This window comes from Callithrix jacchus, chromosome 16 (assembly GCF_049354715.1).
Source record: "Callithrix jacchus isolate 240 chromosome 16, calJac240_pri, whole genome shotgun sequence".
Taxonomy (NCBI): Eukaryota; Metazoa; Chordata; class Mammalia; order Primates; family Cebidae; genus Callithrix; species Callithrix jacchus.
The window spans coordinates 4,187,280-4,205,589 of NC_133517.1; the positions used below are offsets into that span (position 1 = coordinate 4,187,280).

Genomic DNA, 18,310 nt, shown 5'->3' on the forward strand with positions numbered 1-18,310 from the left:
AGTTGTCTGAATAGATCCAGCCAGCCACAACATTCCATTAATCCAAAGCCTAATCCTGGGCAAGGCTCTAACTCTCTTTAATGCTGTGAAATGTGAGAGAAGTGAGAACACTGCAGAAGAAAAGTTGGAAGCTAGCAGAGGTTGGTTCATGAGGTGTAAGAAAGAAACCATCTCCATGTCATAAAAGCGCAAGGAGAAGCAGTAAGTGCTGCAGAAAGTTATTACAAAATCTAGTGAAGAGAAATGAAGGTGGCCACCCCAAACAACACACTTTCACTGTAGACAGAATAGCCGTCTGCTGGATACCTTCTAGGACTCTCATAGTTAGAGAGGAGAAGTCAATGTCTATTTCAAAGCTTCAAGGAACTGGCTGACTCTATTACTACAGGTTAATGAGGCTGGTGACTTTAAGTTGAAGACAATGCCTGTTTATCATTTTGAAAATGCTAAGTCCTTAAGAACTAAACTAAATCTACTCTACTTGTACTCTAGGAATAGACTAAGAGAGCCTGGGTGATAGGATATTTGGTTACAGCATAGTTTACTAAATATTTTAAGCTCACTGTTGAGACATACTCCTTACAAAAAAAGATTCCGTTCAAAAGGTTACTGCTTGTTGACAATGCTCCTAGTCACCCAAGAGCCCCAGTGGAGACACTAAACAAGATTAGTGTTGTTTCCGTGCTTCCTAACACCACATCCATTCTGAAGTCCATGGATCAAGGTGAAATTTCAACTTTTGGGTTTTGTAATTTAGAAAATACATTTCATAAGGTGATAGCTCCAAAAATAGTGATTCCTATGAGGGATCCAGGCCAAGTTGATTGAAAACCTTCTGGACAGTATTCACCACTCTAGATGCCATTAAAACAATTTCTGCCTCATGGGAGAGGCCAAAATATCAACATTAATAGGAGTTTGGAAAAGTTGATCCCAACCCCATGGAGGACTTTGAAGGGCTCAAGTTTTCAGTGTAGGAAACAACAACAAACAGTGAAAATAGCATAAAAACTGGAATTAGAAGTATAACCTGGGCCTGCCATGGTGACTCACACCTGTAATCCCATTACTTTGGGAAGCCAAGGCGGGTAGATTACCTGAGGTCAGGAGTTCGAGATCAGCCTGGCCAAAGTGAAAAAAATCCCATCTCTACTAAAAATAAAAACATTAGCTGGGTGTGATGGTGTGCACCTGTAGTTCAAGCTACTTGGGAGGCTGAGGCAGGAGAATCACTTGAACCTGGGAAGTGGTTGTTGTAATGAGCCAAGATCATGTCATTGCACTCCAGCCTGGTTACAGAGCAAGACTCTGTCTCAAGAAAGAAAAAAAAAAAGTAGAACCTGAATATGTAACGAGTTGCTACCATGTCAGGACAAAACGTGAACAGATGAGGAGCTGATTTCTATGGAAGAGCAAAGAAAGTGGTTTATTGCGAAGGAAACTCTTCCTGCTGAAGGTGCTATGAACAGTCTTGAAATGACAACAAAGGATTTAGAATTCACATAAACTTAGTTGATAAAGAAGTAGTGGGGTTTGAGAGGATTGACTCCAATATCGAAAGAAGTTCAAAATGCTATTAAACAGCATCACATTAGAGAACAATTTTTCATGAAAGGAAGAGACAATAGATATGGCAAATTTCACCATTGTTTTATTAAGAAATTGCCATCGCCACCACAGCCATCAGCAAACACTACTCTAATCAGTCATTAATCATCAACATTGAGGCAAAACTCTATCCCAGCGAATAGATTATGACTCACTGAGAGCTCAGATAATTGTTAATGTCTTTAGCAATTAAGCATTTTTAATTAGCGTATATACATTTTTAAGAAATCATGCTATTGCATGTATAACAGACTACAGTGTTTTTAAAATATATCTTGTATATGAACTTCTATATAGATATTTACATAAACCAAAACATGTACATGACTTGCTATAGTGTGTTACTCTTTTTTTTATCTTTTTATTTTTACTTCAATAGTTTTTGGGGTGCAGCTGAATTTGGGTTACAGGGGTAGGTGGTGATGATTTCTGAGATATTGGTACACCCATCATTAGAATAGAGTATACTATATTGAATATGTAGTCTTTTATTGCAGTATCCAGAACCAAACCCACAGTATCACCAAGGTATGCCTCTATGTGTATACGAACAGGCATATATACATACGTATATTTCATCGTATTTCTGAGGTGTGCCTCTATGTGTACACAAACAAGCATGTATACATACATATATTTCATCGTATTTCTGAGGTGTGCCTCTATGTATACACAAACAAGCATGTATACATACATATATTTCATTGTATTTCTGAGGTGTGCCTCTATGTGTACACAAACAAGCATGTATACATACATATATTTCATCGTATTTCTGAGATGTGCCTCTATGTGTACACAAACAGGCATCTATACATACATATATTTCATCGTATTTCTGAGGTGTGCCTCTATGTATACACAAACAAGCATGTATACATACATATATTTCATCGTATTTCTGAGGTGTGCCTCTATGTGTACACAAACAAGCATGTATACATACATATATTTCATCGTATTTCTGAGGTGTGCCTCTATGTATACACAAACAAGCATGTATACATACATATATTTCATTGTATTTCTGAGGTGTGCCTCTATGTGTACACAAACAAGCATGTATACATACATATATTTCATCGTATTTCTGAGGTGTGCCTCTATGTGTACACAAACAAGCATGTATACATACATATATTTCATCGTATTTCTGAGGTGTGCCTCTATGTATACACAAACAAGCATGTATACATACATATATTTCATTGTATTTCTGAGGTGTGCCTCTATGTGTACACAAACAAGCATGTATACATACATATATTTCATCGTATTTCTGAGATGTGCCTCTATGTGTACACAAACAGGCATCTATACATACATATATTTCATCGTATTTCTGAGGTGTGCCTCTATGTGTACACAAACAAGCATGTATACATACATATATTTCATCGTATTTCTGAGGTGTGCCTCTATGTATACACAAACAAGCATGTATACATACATATATTTCATCGTATTTCTGAGGTGTGCCTCTATGTGTACACAAACAAGCATGTATACATACATATATTTCATTGTATTTCTGAGGTGTGCCTCTATGTGTACACGAACAGGAATATATACATACATATATTTCATCGTATTTCTGAGGTGTGCCTCTATGTGTACACAAACAGGCATCTATACATACATATATTTCATCGTATTTCTGAGGTGTGCCTCTATGTGTACACGAACAAGCATATATACATACATATATTTCATTGTATTTCTGAGGTGTGCCTCTATGTGTATACGAACAGGCATCTATACATACATATATTTCATCGTATTTCTGAGGTGTGCCTCTATGTGTACATGAACAGGCATCTATACATACATATATTTCATCGTATTTCTGAGGTGTGCCTCTATGTGTACACGAACAGGCATGTATACATACATATATTTCATCGTATTTCTGAGGTGTGCCTCTATGTGTACACGAACAGGCATCTATACATACATATATTTCATCGTATTTCTGAGGTGTGCCTCTATGTGTACACGAACAGGCATCTATACATACATATATTTCATCGTATTTCTGAGGTGTGCCTCTATGTGTACACGAACAGGCATCTATACATACATATATTTCATCGTATTTCTGAGGTGTGCCTCTATGTGTATACGAACAGGCATCTATACATACATATATTTCATCGTATTTCTGAGTTGTGCCTCTATGTGTATACGAACAGGCATGTATACATACATATATTTCATCCTATTTCTGAGGTGTGCCTCTGTATATATGAATAGACATGTATACACACGTTCCCTTATTAGTTGAGAAGGCCAAGAAAGCACCACTACTCTGCACATCTACAACCCAGATTTTGATTTCTAATACCATTCTCTAAGAAAGGCAAGCAGAGTTTCTAGGAGAAATGTCTAATTCTTGAACTAGCAGGAAACACGCAAGATCTGCCTGAAAAGTATGTTAGCACCAGAAGTTTAGGAGCTGCTAAAATAATAAGATAAAATAAAAATAAGCCTACTACATTAGGGTGTTTAAAAGTGACAATGAAATCAATAGAAAGAGTTCCCAGTCCCAAAACTGGACCCATTTGGCCAGTAAAATATATAAGATACTATTGGATTATATCCCAAAGTATAAAATAGATATTTATGAGTCCATAGTAATTTATCAAAATGATCAGATAAATAATAAGTTGAGATGACTAGATAGATCTATGTTAATAGAATTCTAAATAATTTATGCAGATAGCCTGCCCTCACACAGTAAACCACACTTTTCAACTAAATACTTGGCATTGTGCATAGGGGCATATTTCTTGAAAATACAGTCTGAACAGAAAAAAATACATTTACAATGAAGAATTCTGAAAAACTCTATCTCAGGTGATCAAGGTTATTATCAATGGTAATAAGTCATGCTGGTAGTTTTCTCTTGATATGGTGTGATAAGAATGGCAGTTTCACTCTGTGGTCTTCCTCTAGAAAAACACATAAGCCCAGTACACACACACACGTCAGAAAAATATCAGCTGAAGGACATTCTACAAAACAACCTAACCAGTACTATTTAAAATTTTCAGTATCATCAAAAACTGAAAAAGAATGACCCTGAGGAGACATGACTGTTAAATACCACGTGAGTTCCGATGGGGTATTGGAAGAGGAGAGAAAAGTCATTAGGTAAAAACCAATGACTCTGAATGAAGTGTAAGCTACTCTGAGTAATAATATATTAACAGTGATTTCATAATATCAAAAGATATTAATATTAGAGAAATGTGTGTGAGGGCTATATTAGAATTCCTGGTACTATCTTTGCAATTTTCTGTCAATCTAAAACCAGAACAGAGAACCCAGAAATAAAACCATACACCCAGAGCCATTTAATCTTTGATGAAGTGGACAAAAATAAACAATCAGAAAAGGACACCCTATTTAATAAATGGTACTGGGATAGCTGGCTAGACACATGCGGAAGAAAGAAACTGAACCCCTACCTTTCACTATATACAAAAATTAACTCAAGAGGTATCAAAGAGTTAAATGTATGACATAAAAACGTAAGAATCCTGGGAGAAAACCTAGGAAACACCATTCTGGACATCAGCTTTCGGAAAAAAATATAGCTACCATTTGACCCAGCATTCAAATTACTGAGTATATATCCAAAATAAAACAAATCATTTTACAGAAAAGACACATGCACTCACATGTTCACTGAAGCACCACTCACAGTAGCAAAGTCATGGAATCAGGTGGATTAGATAAAGAAAATGTGGTGCATATACACCACGAAATGTTATATGGCAGCATCCATCAATGATGGATTATATAAAGTATCCATCAATGGTGGATTAGATAAAGAAAATGTGGTACATATACACCATGAAATGTTATATGGCAGCATCCATCAATGATGGATTATATAAAGTATCCATCAATGGTGGATTAGATAGAGAAAATGTGGTACATATACACCATGAAATGTTATATGGCAGCATCCATCAATGATGGATTATATAAAGTATCCATCAATGGTGGATTAGATAGAGAAAATGTGGTACATATACACCACGAAATGTTATATGGCAGCATCCATCAATGATGGATTATATAAAGTATCCATCAATGGTGGATTAGATAAAGAAAATGTGGTACATATACACCACGAAATGTTATATGGCAGCATCCATCAATGATGGATTATATAAAGTATCCATCAATGGTGGATTAGATAGAGAAAATGTGGTACATATACACCATGAAATGTTATATGGCAGTGAAAAAGAACCAAATCGTGTCTGTTCGGGCAACAGGAATGCAGCCGGAGGCTATGATCCCAAGTGAAATAATACAGGAGCAGAAAACCAAATACCACATGTTCTCACTTATAAGTGGGAGCTAAACACTGGGTACTCATGGACACAAAGATGGCAGCACTAGACACTGAAGTAGGAGAGAAGGAAGGGTACAAGATCTTAACAACTAATTGCTGAGTAATATGCTCAAGACCTGAGCAACGGACGTTTTATACCGCAAACCTCAGCAACACGCAATATACCCAGGTAACAAACCTGCACATCTACCTCCCCAATCTAAAGTAAAAGTTGAATATATATATATATATATATATATATATATATATATCATTATGTGTACAAAAGGTTATATTTCATTTGGAGAAAAATATATAAAAATTCAAAATAAATGTATATTTCAATATTTTATTTTAATTACTTCCTCTCTTAGGATCATGATTCAAAAACATTCAAATGAAAAAGTAAAAACTAAAACCATTCTAATATAAACAGTTTGCTTAAAAATCAGATATAAAAAGAAAAAATTTGAGGGCTTATAATGTTTAATTTCAAAACACAGTGTGAAGTGACAAGAATCAAGAATGTAATACTAGTATAAGTACATGTGAATAAATTAATGGAACAGTATTAAGAATTTGGAAATAAACTCTAGCATTTAGGGCAATTCATTTTCAACAGAAGTGTCAAGGCAATATAATAGGAAAGAATAGTCTTCTCAATAAACAGGACACCTTACCTTACTGTATACAAAAATTGACTGATAATTGAACCTAGACATAAATATAAGAGTTAAATCTATAAAACCACTAAAATAAGACATGGCAATAAGTCTGTATGGCCTTAGATTAGGAAAAGATTTATTAAGACCCCAAAAGCACAACTGACAAATTAAAAATATTGATAAAGTAGATTTCATAACAGCCAAAACCTTTAAGTTTCCAAAAACACCATTAAGTAATTGAGACTAAGCCACAGACTACAAAAAGATATTTGCAAACTGTATATCTAACTTATAGCCGATTATGTAAACAAACTCATAGAAATAAGAAGAAGTAAACACAATTAATAAAAGCGATATAGGAATATGTAATAAACACAAGGAAAGATGTTCAATATTCTTAGTCATTAGGGAAAGGCAAAGTAATATCAAAATGTGACGCGGCATCCTGACAAGCATCGACGTGTAACATGCTTTTTGAAAACTATTCTCTGTTACTTGGTATTGCGTTTCTATTGGAAAACATATACAAGAAGTCTGGATATTTTTCTTGCATCATTCTTTTCATAATGGATGTTCCTTTTATTTCATGTAGTACTTTATTTCCGAATAATATTGGTTCGACGTGAAAATTACTGAATAGAGTATCCCGCATATTCTTGGTCTATCATATCACCTTCTTGTTTGCAACTTTATTCCATTTCGAGACATTTCCCAACATTTTTGTAATCTAATTTTTAAAAATGGATATCGAAGTTTTAGTATCCGAGAGCTCTTCATCTTTTTCTGCATGTTTCTTTTATATATAACGGTAGCATTAATTCATTTACAAATTAATTTTCACCATCTGTCTGAAAACATTACAGTATAAAATCCTTTTGTTTGATAAACGTCGCTTTGTCTGTTTCCTCAATTTTTTTTTTTTCTTTTTTGGTTGTTTTAGCCTCTGCCTTTGACGTGGATCATTTTTTTCAAATCTTGATGATCCTTTTTTGCTAGACCAACATGTCTTTCTCCTGCAGAGGTTATACATCTAGACAGCGCCGGTGAACTTTAATGACACGCGTGCTTGTACTCCCGACTGCTGATTCTTATCAAGTCCTTCTTAGTGGTCTTACTTTTTGAGTGACGTTGGACAACTTAGAGAACTGAAAGACCCAATTTTGCAAAGCTCCATCTAGAATGTTCAGTGAGATGAACTTACAAAATATTTGAGAGCGAGACACTCACTGAAAAGCAAATTGACAGCGTTGGGTACAGGACGCATGGTTCATCCACTGGGCTCCACCGTGGTGGGTACGGGACGCGTGGTTCATCCACTGGGCTCCACCGTGGTGGGTACGGGACGCGTGGTTCATCCACTGGGCTCCACCGTGGTGGGTACGGGACGCGTGGTTCATCCACTGGGCTCCACCGTGGTGGGTAAGGGACGCGTGGTTCATCCACTGGGCTCCACCGTGGTGGGTACGGGACGCGTGGTTCATCCACTGGGCTCCACCGTGGTGGGTACGGGACGCGTGGTTCATCCACTGGGCTCCACCGTGGTGGGTACGGGACGCGTGGTTCATCCACTGGGCTCCACCGTGGTGGGTACGGGACGCGTGGTTCATCCACTGGGCTCCACCGTGGTGGGTACAGGACGCATCGTTTATCCATTGGGCTCCACCGTGGTGGGTACAGGACGCATGGTTCATCCACTGCACTCCACCGTGGTGGGTACATGGTTTATCCACTGGGCTCCACCGTGGTGGGTACAGGACGCATGGTTCATCCACTGCGCTCCACCGTGGTGGGTACAGGACACGTGGTTCATCCACTGGGCTCCACCGTGGTGGGTACAGGACGCATGGTTCATCCATTGGGCTCCACTGTGGGGTTTAGGGTGAATCCAGTTTGCACCAGTAGAATCCAAACCTCTTATTTGTGGATTATTTCTGTTAGATCAATTTCACTAAAAAAGAATCCTCTCACCTCTTCTCTGAGTGGTGAAACCGGCTGCCAGTGTTCTCAGAGCTGAAAGGACAAACGCAGAGCACTTACTGCCCAGAATGTACGTCTCCCGGTATTGATGGCAGTGCCTGGGGCGGAATACTCAGGGCCTCGTGAACTCCAATTCGATTGCCTGTTCTTGGCTACACCTCCTCAGCCCTTCCTGTCAACACTCCCATCCGCGATTCCCATCTGTGGTCTGCAGTGGGGATGTTTGCTAGACCGCAGCTTTGGCTGCAGCCCTTTGGCTGTTTAGACGCCTCTCCTCTCCTCTGCCTGCTCTCTATTCTTAAATAAAATTACCAACAACCCTCGCCTACTGTTTTCTCTTCTCTTCTTTTATCTGTATTATGTTTACCTTTAAAGAATTACTTATAGTCATACAAAAAGTGTTTCAAAAGGGGAGAGAAGTAAAAACATTCTGCCTAATCTCACTTCTTGTATCCATTTGCTGAAGATCGTAGGTTTGCTCCTTGGGAAGGCCTTAAAATTGTTTTTTGATAGAGAATTCAGAAAGAGTCAGGGATACAAAGAGTTTCCCTCTTACTAAGATCCTGCAGTGGCGTGGTGCATTCGTGACCATTGCCGAGCATGTGACTGTGCTGTCATCCAGCCAGGCCTAGGGTTAGGCCCGCTACAGGTTCCTCTTTGTGTGCTGTGGCTCTGTGGACTTTAACAAATGTTTGCCTTTGACAATGAACGAACTGAGCATTTTAGCTGAAAAAGACATAAGCAATAATCTACTTCAAACTCTTCATCTTTCAGATGAGAGAAATGAGGGCCAGGGAGATTGACGCCCTTTATCAACAACACACAGTGGAAAGTGTGATGAAACTTCTACCTTGCCTTAAAACCTCCATCCTCACATGCTTTGTTCTCCTTGGCTTGATCAGCTGATTATTTTGAAAATAAAATGTCAGCTATGTGAAAATTATGGCATTTGTATAACACATATTCCTCATTCCAACTTCCCAGACAGGAGAGTGTCTGAGAAGATCCTTGCAGGATGTGTGAAGGGACGGCAGGCACACCTTATCTGCCTTGCCAGCTTTCTCTTCCAAGCTTGACCTAGTAGAGTTGTACCTGCTGGGAGGTATCCTGTTTTCACTCCCCTCTCTAAGGAAATTGGTGGGGGCCCTACTAAGTAGTTGGTTCTTCAGGCCTGATTTTGTCTCATTATTAGGAGGAGCTAAGGTTTGAATGTTTGTGTCCCTCCAAATTTTATATGGAAACTTGATCCCCATTGCGGTGGTAGCAGATGGTGGAGTCTTTTGAGAAGTTGTTAAATCATGAGGGTTTCACTTTCAACAACAGAATTAATGCTTTCATAGAAGAGCTTCAGAGAGCCGCTTGGCCCTTCAAAATTTTTCTGCCATGTGAAGACCCACCCAGCTTTCATCCCTTCAGAGGAGGCTGCAAAAGACACCATCATTAGAGCAGAGAGCAACCCTCACTGGACCCCAAGCCTGCTGGCATCTTAACCTTGGACTTCCCAGCCTCCATGACTGTAAGAAAAAAATAAATCCTCTGTTAGGTATAAGCTACCCAGTTGAAAGTATTTTGTTTCAACTGGTAACTTATAACTGATAGACAAATGCAGAGCACTCACTGCCCAGAATGTACATCTCACTGAACATTCTAGATGGAGCTTTGCAAAATTGGGTCTTTCAGTTCTCTAAGTTGTCCAACGTCACTCAAAAAGTAAGACCACTAATAAGGACTTGATAAGAATCAGCAGTCAGGAGTACAAGCACGCATGTCACTAAAGTTCACCCGTGCTGTCTAGATGTATAACCTCTGCAGGAGAAAGACATGTTGGTCTAGTAAAAAAGGCATTTCTAAAAGTGTTAATGGAAAGCTAAGTCTGTAAATAAGACAAGGATATTTTATTTCTCTTCAACTGCAGACATAGTGCAGACAGTATTTCTGGCCTTTTGGGTTTGCACTCAGCATTTCCCAGAGCACTGGGAAATATTAAAAGTTAAATGACATTTTATATGACTTTCCTTGGTGAAAGCTAATTCAAAGAAAAACTATCCACTATGGTTAGAATTCTTAAGGTAGTATTAATCACTTAGAGCCCAAAACCTGTTTCCAGATTGTAAACAATGTAATCGTTAGCAGTTAGGTAAAATATGATTTGAAACTAATGATATTTTGATCTAAAATGATCTGTGTGCTCAACTCACATCCTAAATATGTTCCTTAGTGACACATAAAGCCTCCCAGACTGTTCCAATAAATACATTTATGCCTTTCTTCAGATGATTTGTTATAACTCTTGTATTGTTTTTGTCTGATTAATCCAAAGTAAAAAGCATATGTTCTTACTCCAATGGAAGTTTTAAACAAAGTTAAGCATATCTCATAACAAGAAAAATGCTTTAAACTAGTATTTCTTCATTAGCTTTCACCAGCATTTGTTTTCATTGTATGAAGGTGTCATTTTAAATTATAGAATTTTAGCTACTCATTCTATTCTTTTAGAGTTAAGAAGGTTTCTTAGAGTTTAGTTCACAATCGTACCTTCAGAATTAGGTGTTAATTATTTGCAATTCAAATTACCTAATAAATTCTGTTCATGAGAATCATAGAAACAAAAAGTAGATGAACATATTTTTTGGAAACATAAATCTCAAGTCTGAAAGTGCAAATGTTACTTTAAAAGGGAGCCTCAGGAGTCAGCTGTGCATCCATCTTGCTTTACCTAATGATCTCCTCTTTCAAAGCTCTCATTCGATGGAAACCTCAGTTATATGAATGGATTATCTTGTTAGAACCAGGATGCTTTTTAATTCAACAAACACTGCTGTATAGTAAAATCTTAATTCGTATGATTCTAGTGGATAAGATCATCATTGTTATATTAAATAGCATCATAAATAAACATTGTTTTCATATTACCCCCTTTCTAATAGTTTTCTTCAATTTTCTGCATACACAATTGTTAAAATCTAAAGCAGTGATGCCCACATATCAACAAGGTTACTGCAGTAGAGTTACTTGTATATTCTTTTCACTCAAAGAACTCAGTCTCAGTGCTTTTTGCATAGATGGCACGCAGACAATTCTTTATTTATTATTATAATTATTATTTGAGACAGGTCTCCCTCTGTCTGCCAGGCTGGAGTGCAGTGGCATGATCTCAGCTCCCTGCAACCTCCGCTTCCCAGGTTCAAGCAATTCTGCTGCCTCAACCTCCCATATAACTTGGATTACAGGCATGTGCCACCATGCCTAACCGATTTTTGTATTTTTAGTAGAGACAGTGTTTCACTATGTTGGCCAGGCTGGTCTGGAACCCCTGACCTAAAGTGATCTGCCCGCCTCGGCTTCCCAAAGTGCTGGGATTACAGGCTTGAGCCACCGTGCCCAGCCACTCAGACAATTCTTGATATGTGATCAGTTTGCTTGTTAAGCAAAAGAAAAATATAGATGACAAGATATAGAGATGACCACTGGCTTATGTGTCTTGGGTTCAGTGGTAAGGTAATTACCATCAATACTAACATCAGTAGTGGCAATAGATTGGTTTTTCTGAGGGGCTTTGGTGTCTTGGAAGCACAACTCATAAGCTCCAAAACATGGTCACATGGAAAATAAAAACACATGCTGCTAGGATGAACGAGGAATCCCCATTTTTCACAGGATCTTGCCACTCTTGCTGGGGGTGACCAGGTCAACTCCCCACTGGAATTGGTGGAGGGACCCTGTGACGCTGAGCAGCAGCATTGACTCTGTCTGTGTGTGACCCACCCCCAGGGCCCATCATGGGTCCTAATCAGGCAGTCACCTTGACCTGGCAGTGCCCACGGAGAGGGAACAGGGAGAAGAACAGCAGCCTGTGAGCGGTGCCACTGGGTGGCATCAAAATAATGACCGCTTAATTGCCAGGTGTATGCTTGGAGCTTAACATATGTTAATCTCATTCATTCCTATAACATTTATTGGTGGTTCATTCTTTTTTTTTTTTTTTTTTTTGAGACGGAGTTTCGCTCTTCTTACCCAGGCTGGAGTGCAATGGCGTGATCTCGGCTCACCGCGACCTCCACCTCCTGGGTTCAGGCAATTCCCCTGCCTCAGCCTCCCGAGTAGCTGGGATTACAGGCACGTGCCACCACGCCCAGCTAATTTTTTGTATATTTTTAGTAGAGACGGGGTTTCACCATGTTGACCAGGATGGTCTCGATCTCTTGACCTTTTGATCCACCCGCCTCGGCCTCCCAAAGTGCTGGGATTACAGGCGTGAGCCACCGCGCCCGGCCGTTCATTCTTATAAATATATATCAGAGAAATAGAAAAGGTTAGTTCGTTTTGTTTGGCTTAAATTATGTTAGTTACGGTTGAGCTGGGATCTGCATAGAGTTTTTTCTCGGCACCGAAGCCCTATGTGGCCACCATGCTGCATGCCAAGCAGTGCTGGGCACTGGTTCTAGTTTCCCTTCGTGAGGAAGCTGTGGGCTTCTCTTCCTTAACAGTCTTCCAGTAAGAATGCAGCGGGTGATGTGAGCGAAGCCGGGAATTCACCTACTATACTCCCATACTGGCCCCATGAGAAATGTACACCGCAGATGCAAATGCTTCAGGGATCTCATTCTTGGTATTTCGTTACAGAATCCCATCCAAACATCTACTGAGCACCCACAGTGGACAATGTAAAACCCCCCTTCTATATAAATCAAACCTGATAACTCAAACACAAAAGTAACATTGACACTGTTGAAGCCTGCTTGACAGTAAAGCTGATTAGAGGCTGAATGCAGAATTTCTAACATCAAAGTACACAGTAGGTGCATAAAACAAAAGTTACCTGCACAAACAACATGCTTTCATACCGGCCCAATTTGTTTCTGAATTTGGTAGTTTACAAGGAATGTGGCATAACAGCATGCTATTTGGAATAAGAAATGCGAAATATCAGCACGCTTGTTCAAAACCACCTACATTCTCTAAGCTTGTTATACGTTTTTCTGCCCTTGTAGGTTTATTATTAAACATTTAATTAGTATCTCTGTTCTACTGAGGTGTAAGTCTATTGGCTTTAGCTAATAAGCAGTGAGAACAAAGCATCTAATAGCTGTTGGAAAGTCACAGATTAGAAATAAATAAAAATGTTGGTACCCATATTTCAAAGCTGGTAGACTTAAGCTTCTCAGAAAAAAAATTAAAGTTTATTCTGAAGGACCACATACAATTTGCAATGCAATCCTAAATTTCTTTCCTTTATAACAGAATGAGCACCATTCAGAAGTGGAATTATGAGCGCATTCTAATCTTTCATGCCGCCCTAATCTGTTTAATCAAAGCTCCATCTCAGTGTGTCTGAGCGTGCTGCCTGCCTCTGAAGGCAAATTGCATTCCATCTAACAGCATGAGGCTCTGAAAGAGAATGCGCTTGTTTTCACTCCCTAGCTAATGAGTTTAAAATCACTTTGTACTTTTGAAAAGAGAGTCAAGTTACAAGCAGCTTTACTTCTGTGACTATATTTAAAATTTACATAGGAATCTGCAAAATAGAAGGCTCTGTGCTGTGCTGGTTTCTCACTTGTTTACAATTTTGTTCTAAAATATTACTTTTCTCTGCACATATTGGTAGGGAACTTGGGACTTGAAATGTGTATATTTTACATGAAGTTGAGCACAGAGTGGCAAGAGCATGGCTCAGATAAGATTTTAAGAAGACAAAGACAAGTGACAAATACTAAAAAAACCTTCATTAGTTATGCAAAGTGTTCCTAATTAGAAACCCTCCTTCCTATCAGCACGTCCGCAGCACGGCTTTTCACAGACACCTGAGGTTGCTGCTCTGAGATTTGAACTGTATCAACGTAGTTTTCTTCAAACAGCTTTTAACAGAGGAGCATTCTATCCAAAACCAAATAAACTTGAGCTGGGACAAGTGAAAGGCCTACAGTGTTTCTTATTTTCTTTGACCTTTGAGTATAAATTTTTAAATACAATTTCTCCTCTAGTATTTCCCACAGGAGCTGCTGCAGAAATCAGTGAGGTTTCCGAATGGTATTTAATCAACCCCACAGACAGGCCCCAGAACGTCTACCGCAGTCCTGTTCCTTTTTCTATTTTTCTAATGTCATTTCACCACCCGCAACAGAAATTCCTTAAGCTCTCAGTTCCTCTGAAAGTTTAGCTCAGAGGCCACCTATAATGGAACCACTTAGGTCGGCTGCTAAAATCCACATCCCTGGGCCCACCCAAACTTGCTGAATTAGAATATCTAATTCCAGAGTTTGGGAATCTGCACATCTACAAATCCAAGAAAATATTGAGGTAAAACTGGATGACTACTCTGTCTAGTGCTAAACCTGTCTGCCTTGAGTTTAAGGTTCTCTCTCCTCTCTCTCACCACACACACTTGCACACACAAACACACATACTCACACACACGCAGTCTTTATATGCCCTTTCGTTTGTTCCTAGGTAATCTATCTGTGGGGGATTGGTTCCAGGAAAAACCTCAGAGGATACCTACAGGCATGGATGCTTAAGTCCCTTATATAATATGTTGTTGTATTTGCATATAAACTATGCACATCCTCCTGTGTGCCCAAATTCATCTTTAGATACCTTCTAATATCTAATGAAATGCAAATACTATATGATAGTTGTCAAATGGCTTTGTATTGTTTTTATTATTACTTGCTATTTCTTAGTGTTCTTCCCCAAATATTTGCTATGGATGGTTGGTTGAATCTGCCTATGTGCAATCCCGTGAAGAGGGAGAGCTGAGTGTACTGTGTGACATTCTACAGGCATAATTGTATGGTTTAAGCTTTGAAACATCTACAGAGATTTAGAGATCTATTTCACGCAGTGGTATATTTAGTGGACGTTGACTGGTAGGGGTGGATATAAAGACTGTAAAAACACAGAAAATGACCATCCGTAAGTAAGAATTCTTCAAAACACACTTCATCCTTGAAAGGACTCATTAATCTATTTCTAATTTAAAAAAATCAACTAGAGAACATTTGAAAATTTGATATCACACTGAATAAATGTCATATCTGCCTAATGAACAGAATGACAGTTTTTGGCAATGCACTAAATTCTTATTTGCACATGGGGAAAATTACAACATTAGGAAAAAGAAAACTCACCACTTCTTCATGTCTGCATTTTCTCACATTAATGCCATTTATCTGCAATGAAAAGGAAAGCATAGTTTCCCATGGCATACTGTCAGTTGATTTAATGTTTAGATGGCATACATAATGACAAATGCATACCTGTAGAATTGCATCTCCAATAAAAAGTAGGCCCGAAAGCTCCGCTGTAAATGGAAAATGAAAAAGCACAGTTGATGAAGCATTGACTGTTTTTGTTATACAGATGAAAGGGCTTTCAATTAATAAAGATAAAACTTATAAACAGAAAAGTAAGGGTTTTTTTATGGTTGGCATCTTAAAAGACCTACAAAATATGGCAATTCAAAACAATATGATTCAGCCTACTTATTGAAACACATGCAGAGATATTTCCATTTACTTTAACTTTTGCAGACCTAACAGTCGCCAAACATTAGTCACTCTTCTAAGGGTAAATGACCACGTTTTCTCGTGCACTTATGATTATTAGGTCTCTGTGAAAAAGTTGAAGACACAGACACTCGATCCATCAGCTATGGAATTGGTTCCAAGTTCATACCGAAACATTACATTGTTTTACTAATTTCAGTTCTTGCCACGTCTGCTTTCTATCTCCATTATTTTCCCTCCAGTTTCATATGAATGGTTAGCTGAGTAAAACTGTGTGTGAGAACTGAAAAACAGATACCTGAAATTGTCTTTACTTGATGGGACTTGTTTTCATTAGTTTTGTATGTTTGTTGGTTTAATAAAGCAACTGAAAAGCTGTGCAGTCCCTATTGCACACCTTTCAGAGGTTTCTATTTTCATCCTTGCTCCTCTTATGTGAGAGAAGTTCTTCCCCACAGGAGGATAAAGGGCGAGACTTAGGAAGCAGAGTCAGCCATTAATGTCTGAAGGTGGGGAAGCTGGAGCCAGTCAATCACATCCTGATTTATGGTTCTTGTCTCACGCTTCAAAAACAATGCCTTACAAATAAATGGCTGGAATACAATTCTCTAAACACGTTACCTCTTTGCTCCTTGGAGATTTTTGAAACAACAACTGGAATATTATGTTCTGCTCCTCCCTGAAAAGAGAAAATCATATATTGTACTTTTTAATAATAAAAAAAAAATATGCTGCTTTTAGCTGAGAAACCATGCAGGCTCTGAAGGGAATGTGAAGTGGACACCAGGCAGAATTTAAATAAACTTGCGTTATTTCTCCACTGAGTAGACAGTGATCCCACGAAAATGATCAATCTGTTTAGAATTTTGCTGGACATCCAATAATAACAATTACGTTTGGAAGTTTTCATTTATCAACAAACATTGATTACGTATTTAGAGAGCCATTCTCTGCAATGTTTAACAGTGCTGCCTGTTGCAGAAATTCTCATTAAGGATTCCAAACACCATACAATTATGTGTTTCTGTTCTCCTGCTAAGTTATTCTGTGCTGGCAGCTAAGGACTCTTGGTGGAACAGTGACCCCTTGGGATGCTAAGGAAGCAGAGAGACTTTTACCTGCACAAATGCATAAACAAAATCAGAAGGTGCATATGCATGAAAACCAGAGATTCATCTGCATTTCCTTCCTTAGTATTGAATTCCTCCTTGTGTGAAAGCACATACCAAACAAATTACAGAGTGAAGCATACTGCCAAGAATATTGCAGTAGTACTATTTTTTATTTGACCAAATGAGATATGAAAAAAGAAAGATAAGTAAACTAAACTTACGTGAAAGAAAACAAAATAAATCCTTAAAAACTGGACAGAAATCCCATTTCTTTATTACAGAATTGAGAAGGTTGGAAAATGAAATCAGTACATAAAAGGATAATATGTCATAGAAAAAAAAGAAGCATAAAACTTTTAACACAGGCTAGTTGAAAGGACGCTCTGAATTCCATTGACGTTGTTCTGTCTTCAGAATATGTAAACCACCTAAGCTCTTTTTTTGAAAGAGATATACTTTTTTCCCATGCATGTCCATTTTTAACACTTAATTGCCAGTATACTTAAATATTAAATAGTCAATAGTTTTGTAGAAAAGCAGAAATATTTAATTTTTTTTCTTGGCAAGTAGACTACTTTTCACTTCCAGAATATTAAGAAGAAATGTGATCATTAAGATAATAAAAACTGTCCTGCTCACACTGAATTTCAAACCCCTTGCTCAATTCCCTTTTCCTCACTATTTCACAGCAACCTCACCCCTCAGCTCTGTGGGGGAAGTCACTGGCATAGGTTACAACAGCTCCTACTTGTTCTGCCTTTCAGTCTGTGTCCCTAACAAGCAGTGACTGTCTAAGATGACCCTGCCTCTGGTCTGAGCAGAGACAGTGATTTGTGGCTTATGGTACAGTGGAAATTAAATGCTCATTTAGCACACAGCAAACACTGAATAAAGGATGGCTAGTGTGCTAACATAGTCCATCTATTAATTTATGAGGAAACTCACATAGCATTAAAGTTGTAAATAAGATTAGAACTAATCCCATCTAAGACCCTAAATATTTATGAGTTAGGACTCCAAATTCCCTGTCCCTTATTATCTGCTCTATTTTGTTCCATTAGACTCATCAGCTTCTAAAGTGCTATTTATTCATTT

The 18,310-nt window shown here is 38.3% G+C and overlaps 1 protein-coding gene across 7 annotated transcripts in view; it reads right to left on the reverse strand.

The window, feature by feature from the left end:
• The window catches only part of SNTG1 (syntrophin gamma 1), a 924,527-nt gene that overhangs the window by 365,393 nt on the left and 540,824 nt on the right, over positions 1 to 18,310 (reverse strand). For all 7 annotated transcript variants that reach the window (XM_017965333.4, XM_035276805.3, XM_054246489.2 and 4 more), the window contains 3 exons: positions 16,725 to 16,782; positions 15,855 to 15,898; positions 15,726 to 15,767 (listed from right to left, as the gene is read on the reverse strand). In XM_017965333.4, coding sequence (XP_017820822.2) covers positions 15,726 to 15,767; positions 15,855 to 15,898; positions 16,725 to 16,782 — 144 coding nt within the window. The remainder of the gene's footprint in view (positions 1 to 15,725; positions 15,768 to 15,854; positions 15,899 to 16,724; positions 16,783 to 18,310) is intronic.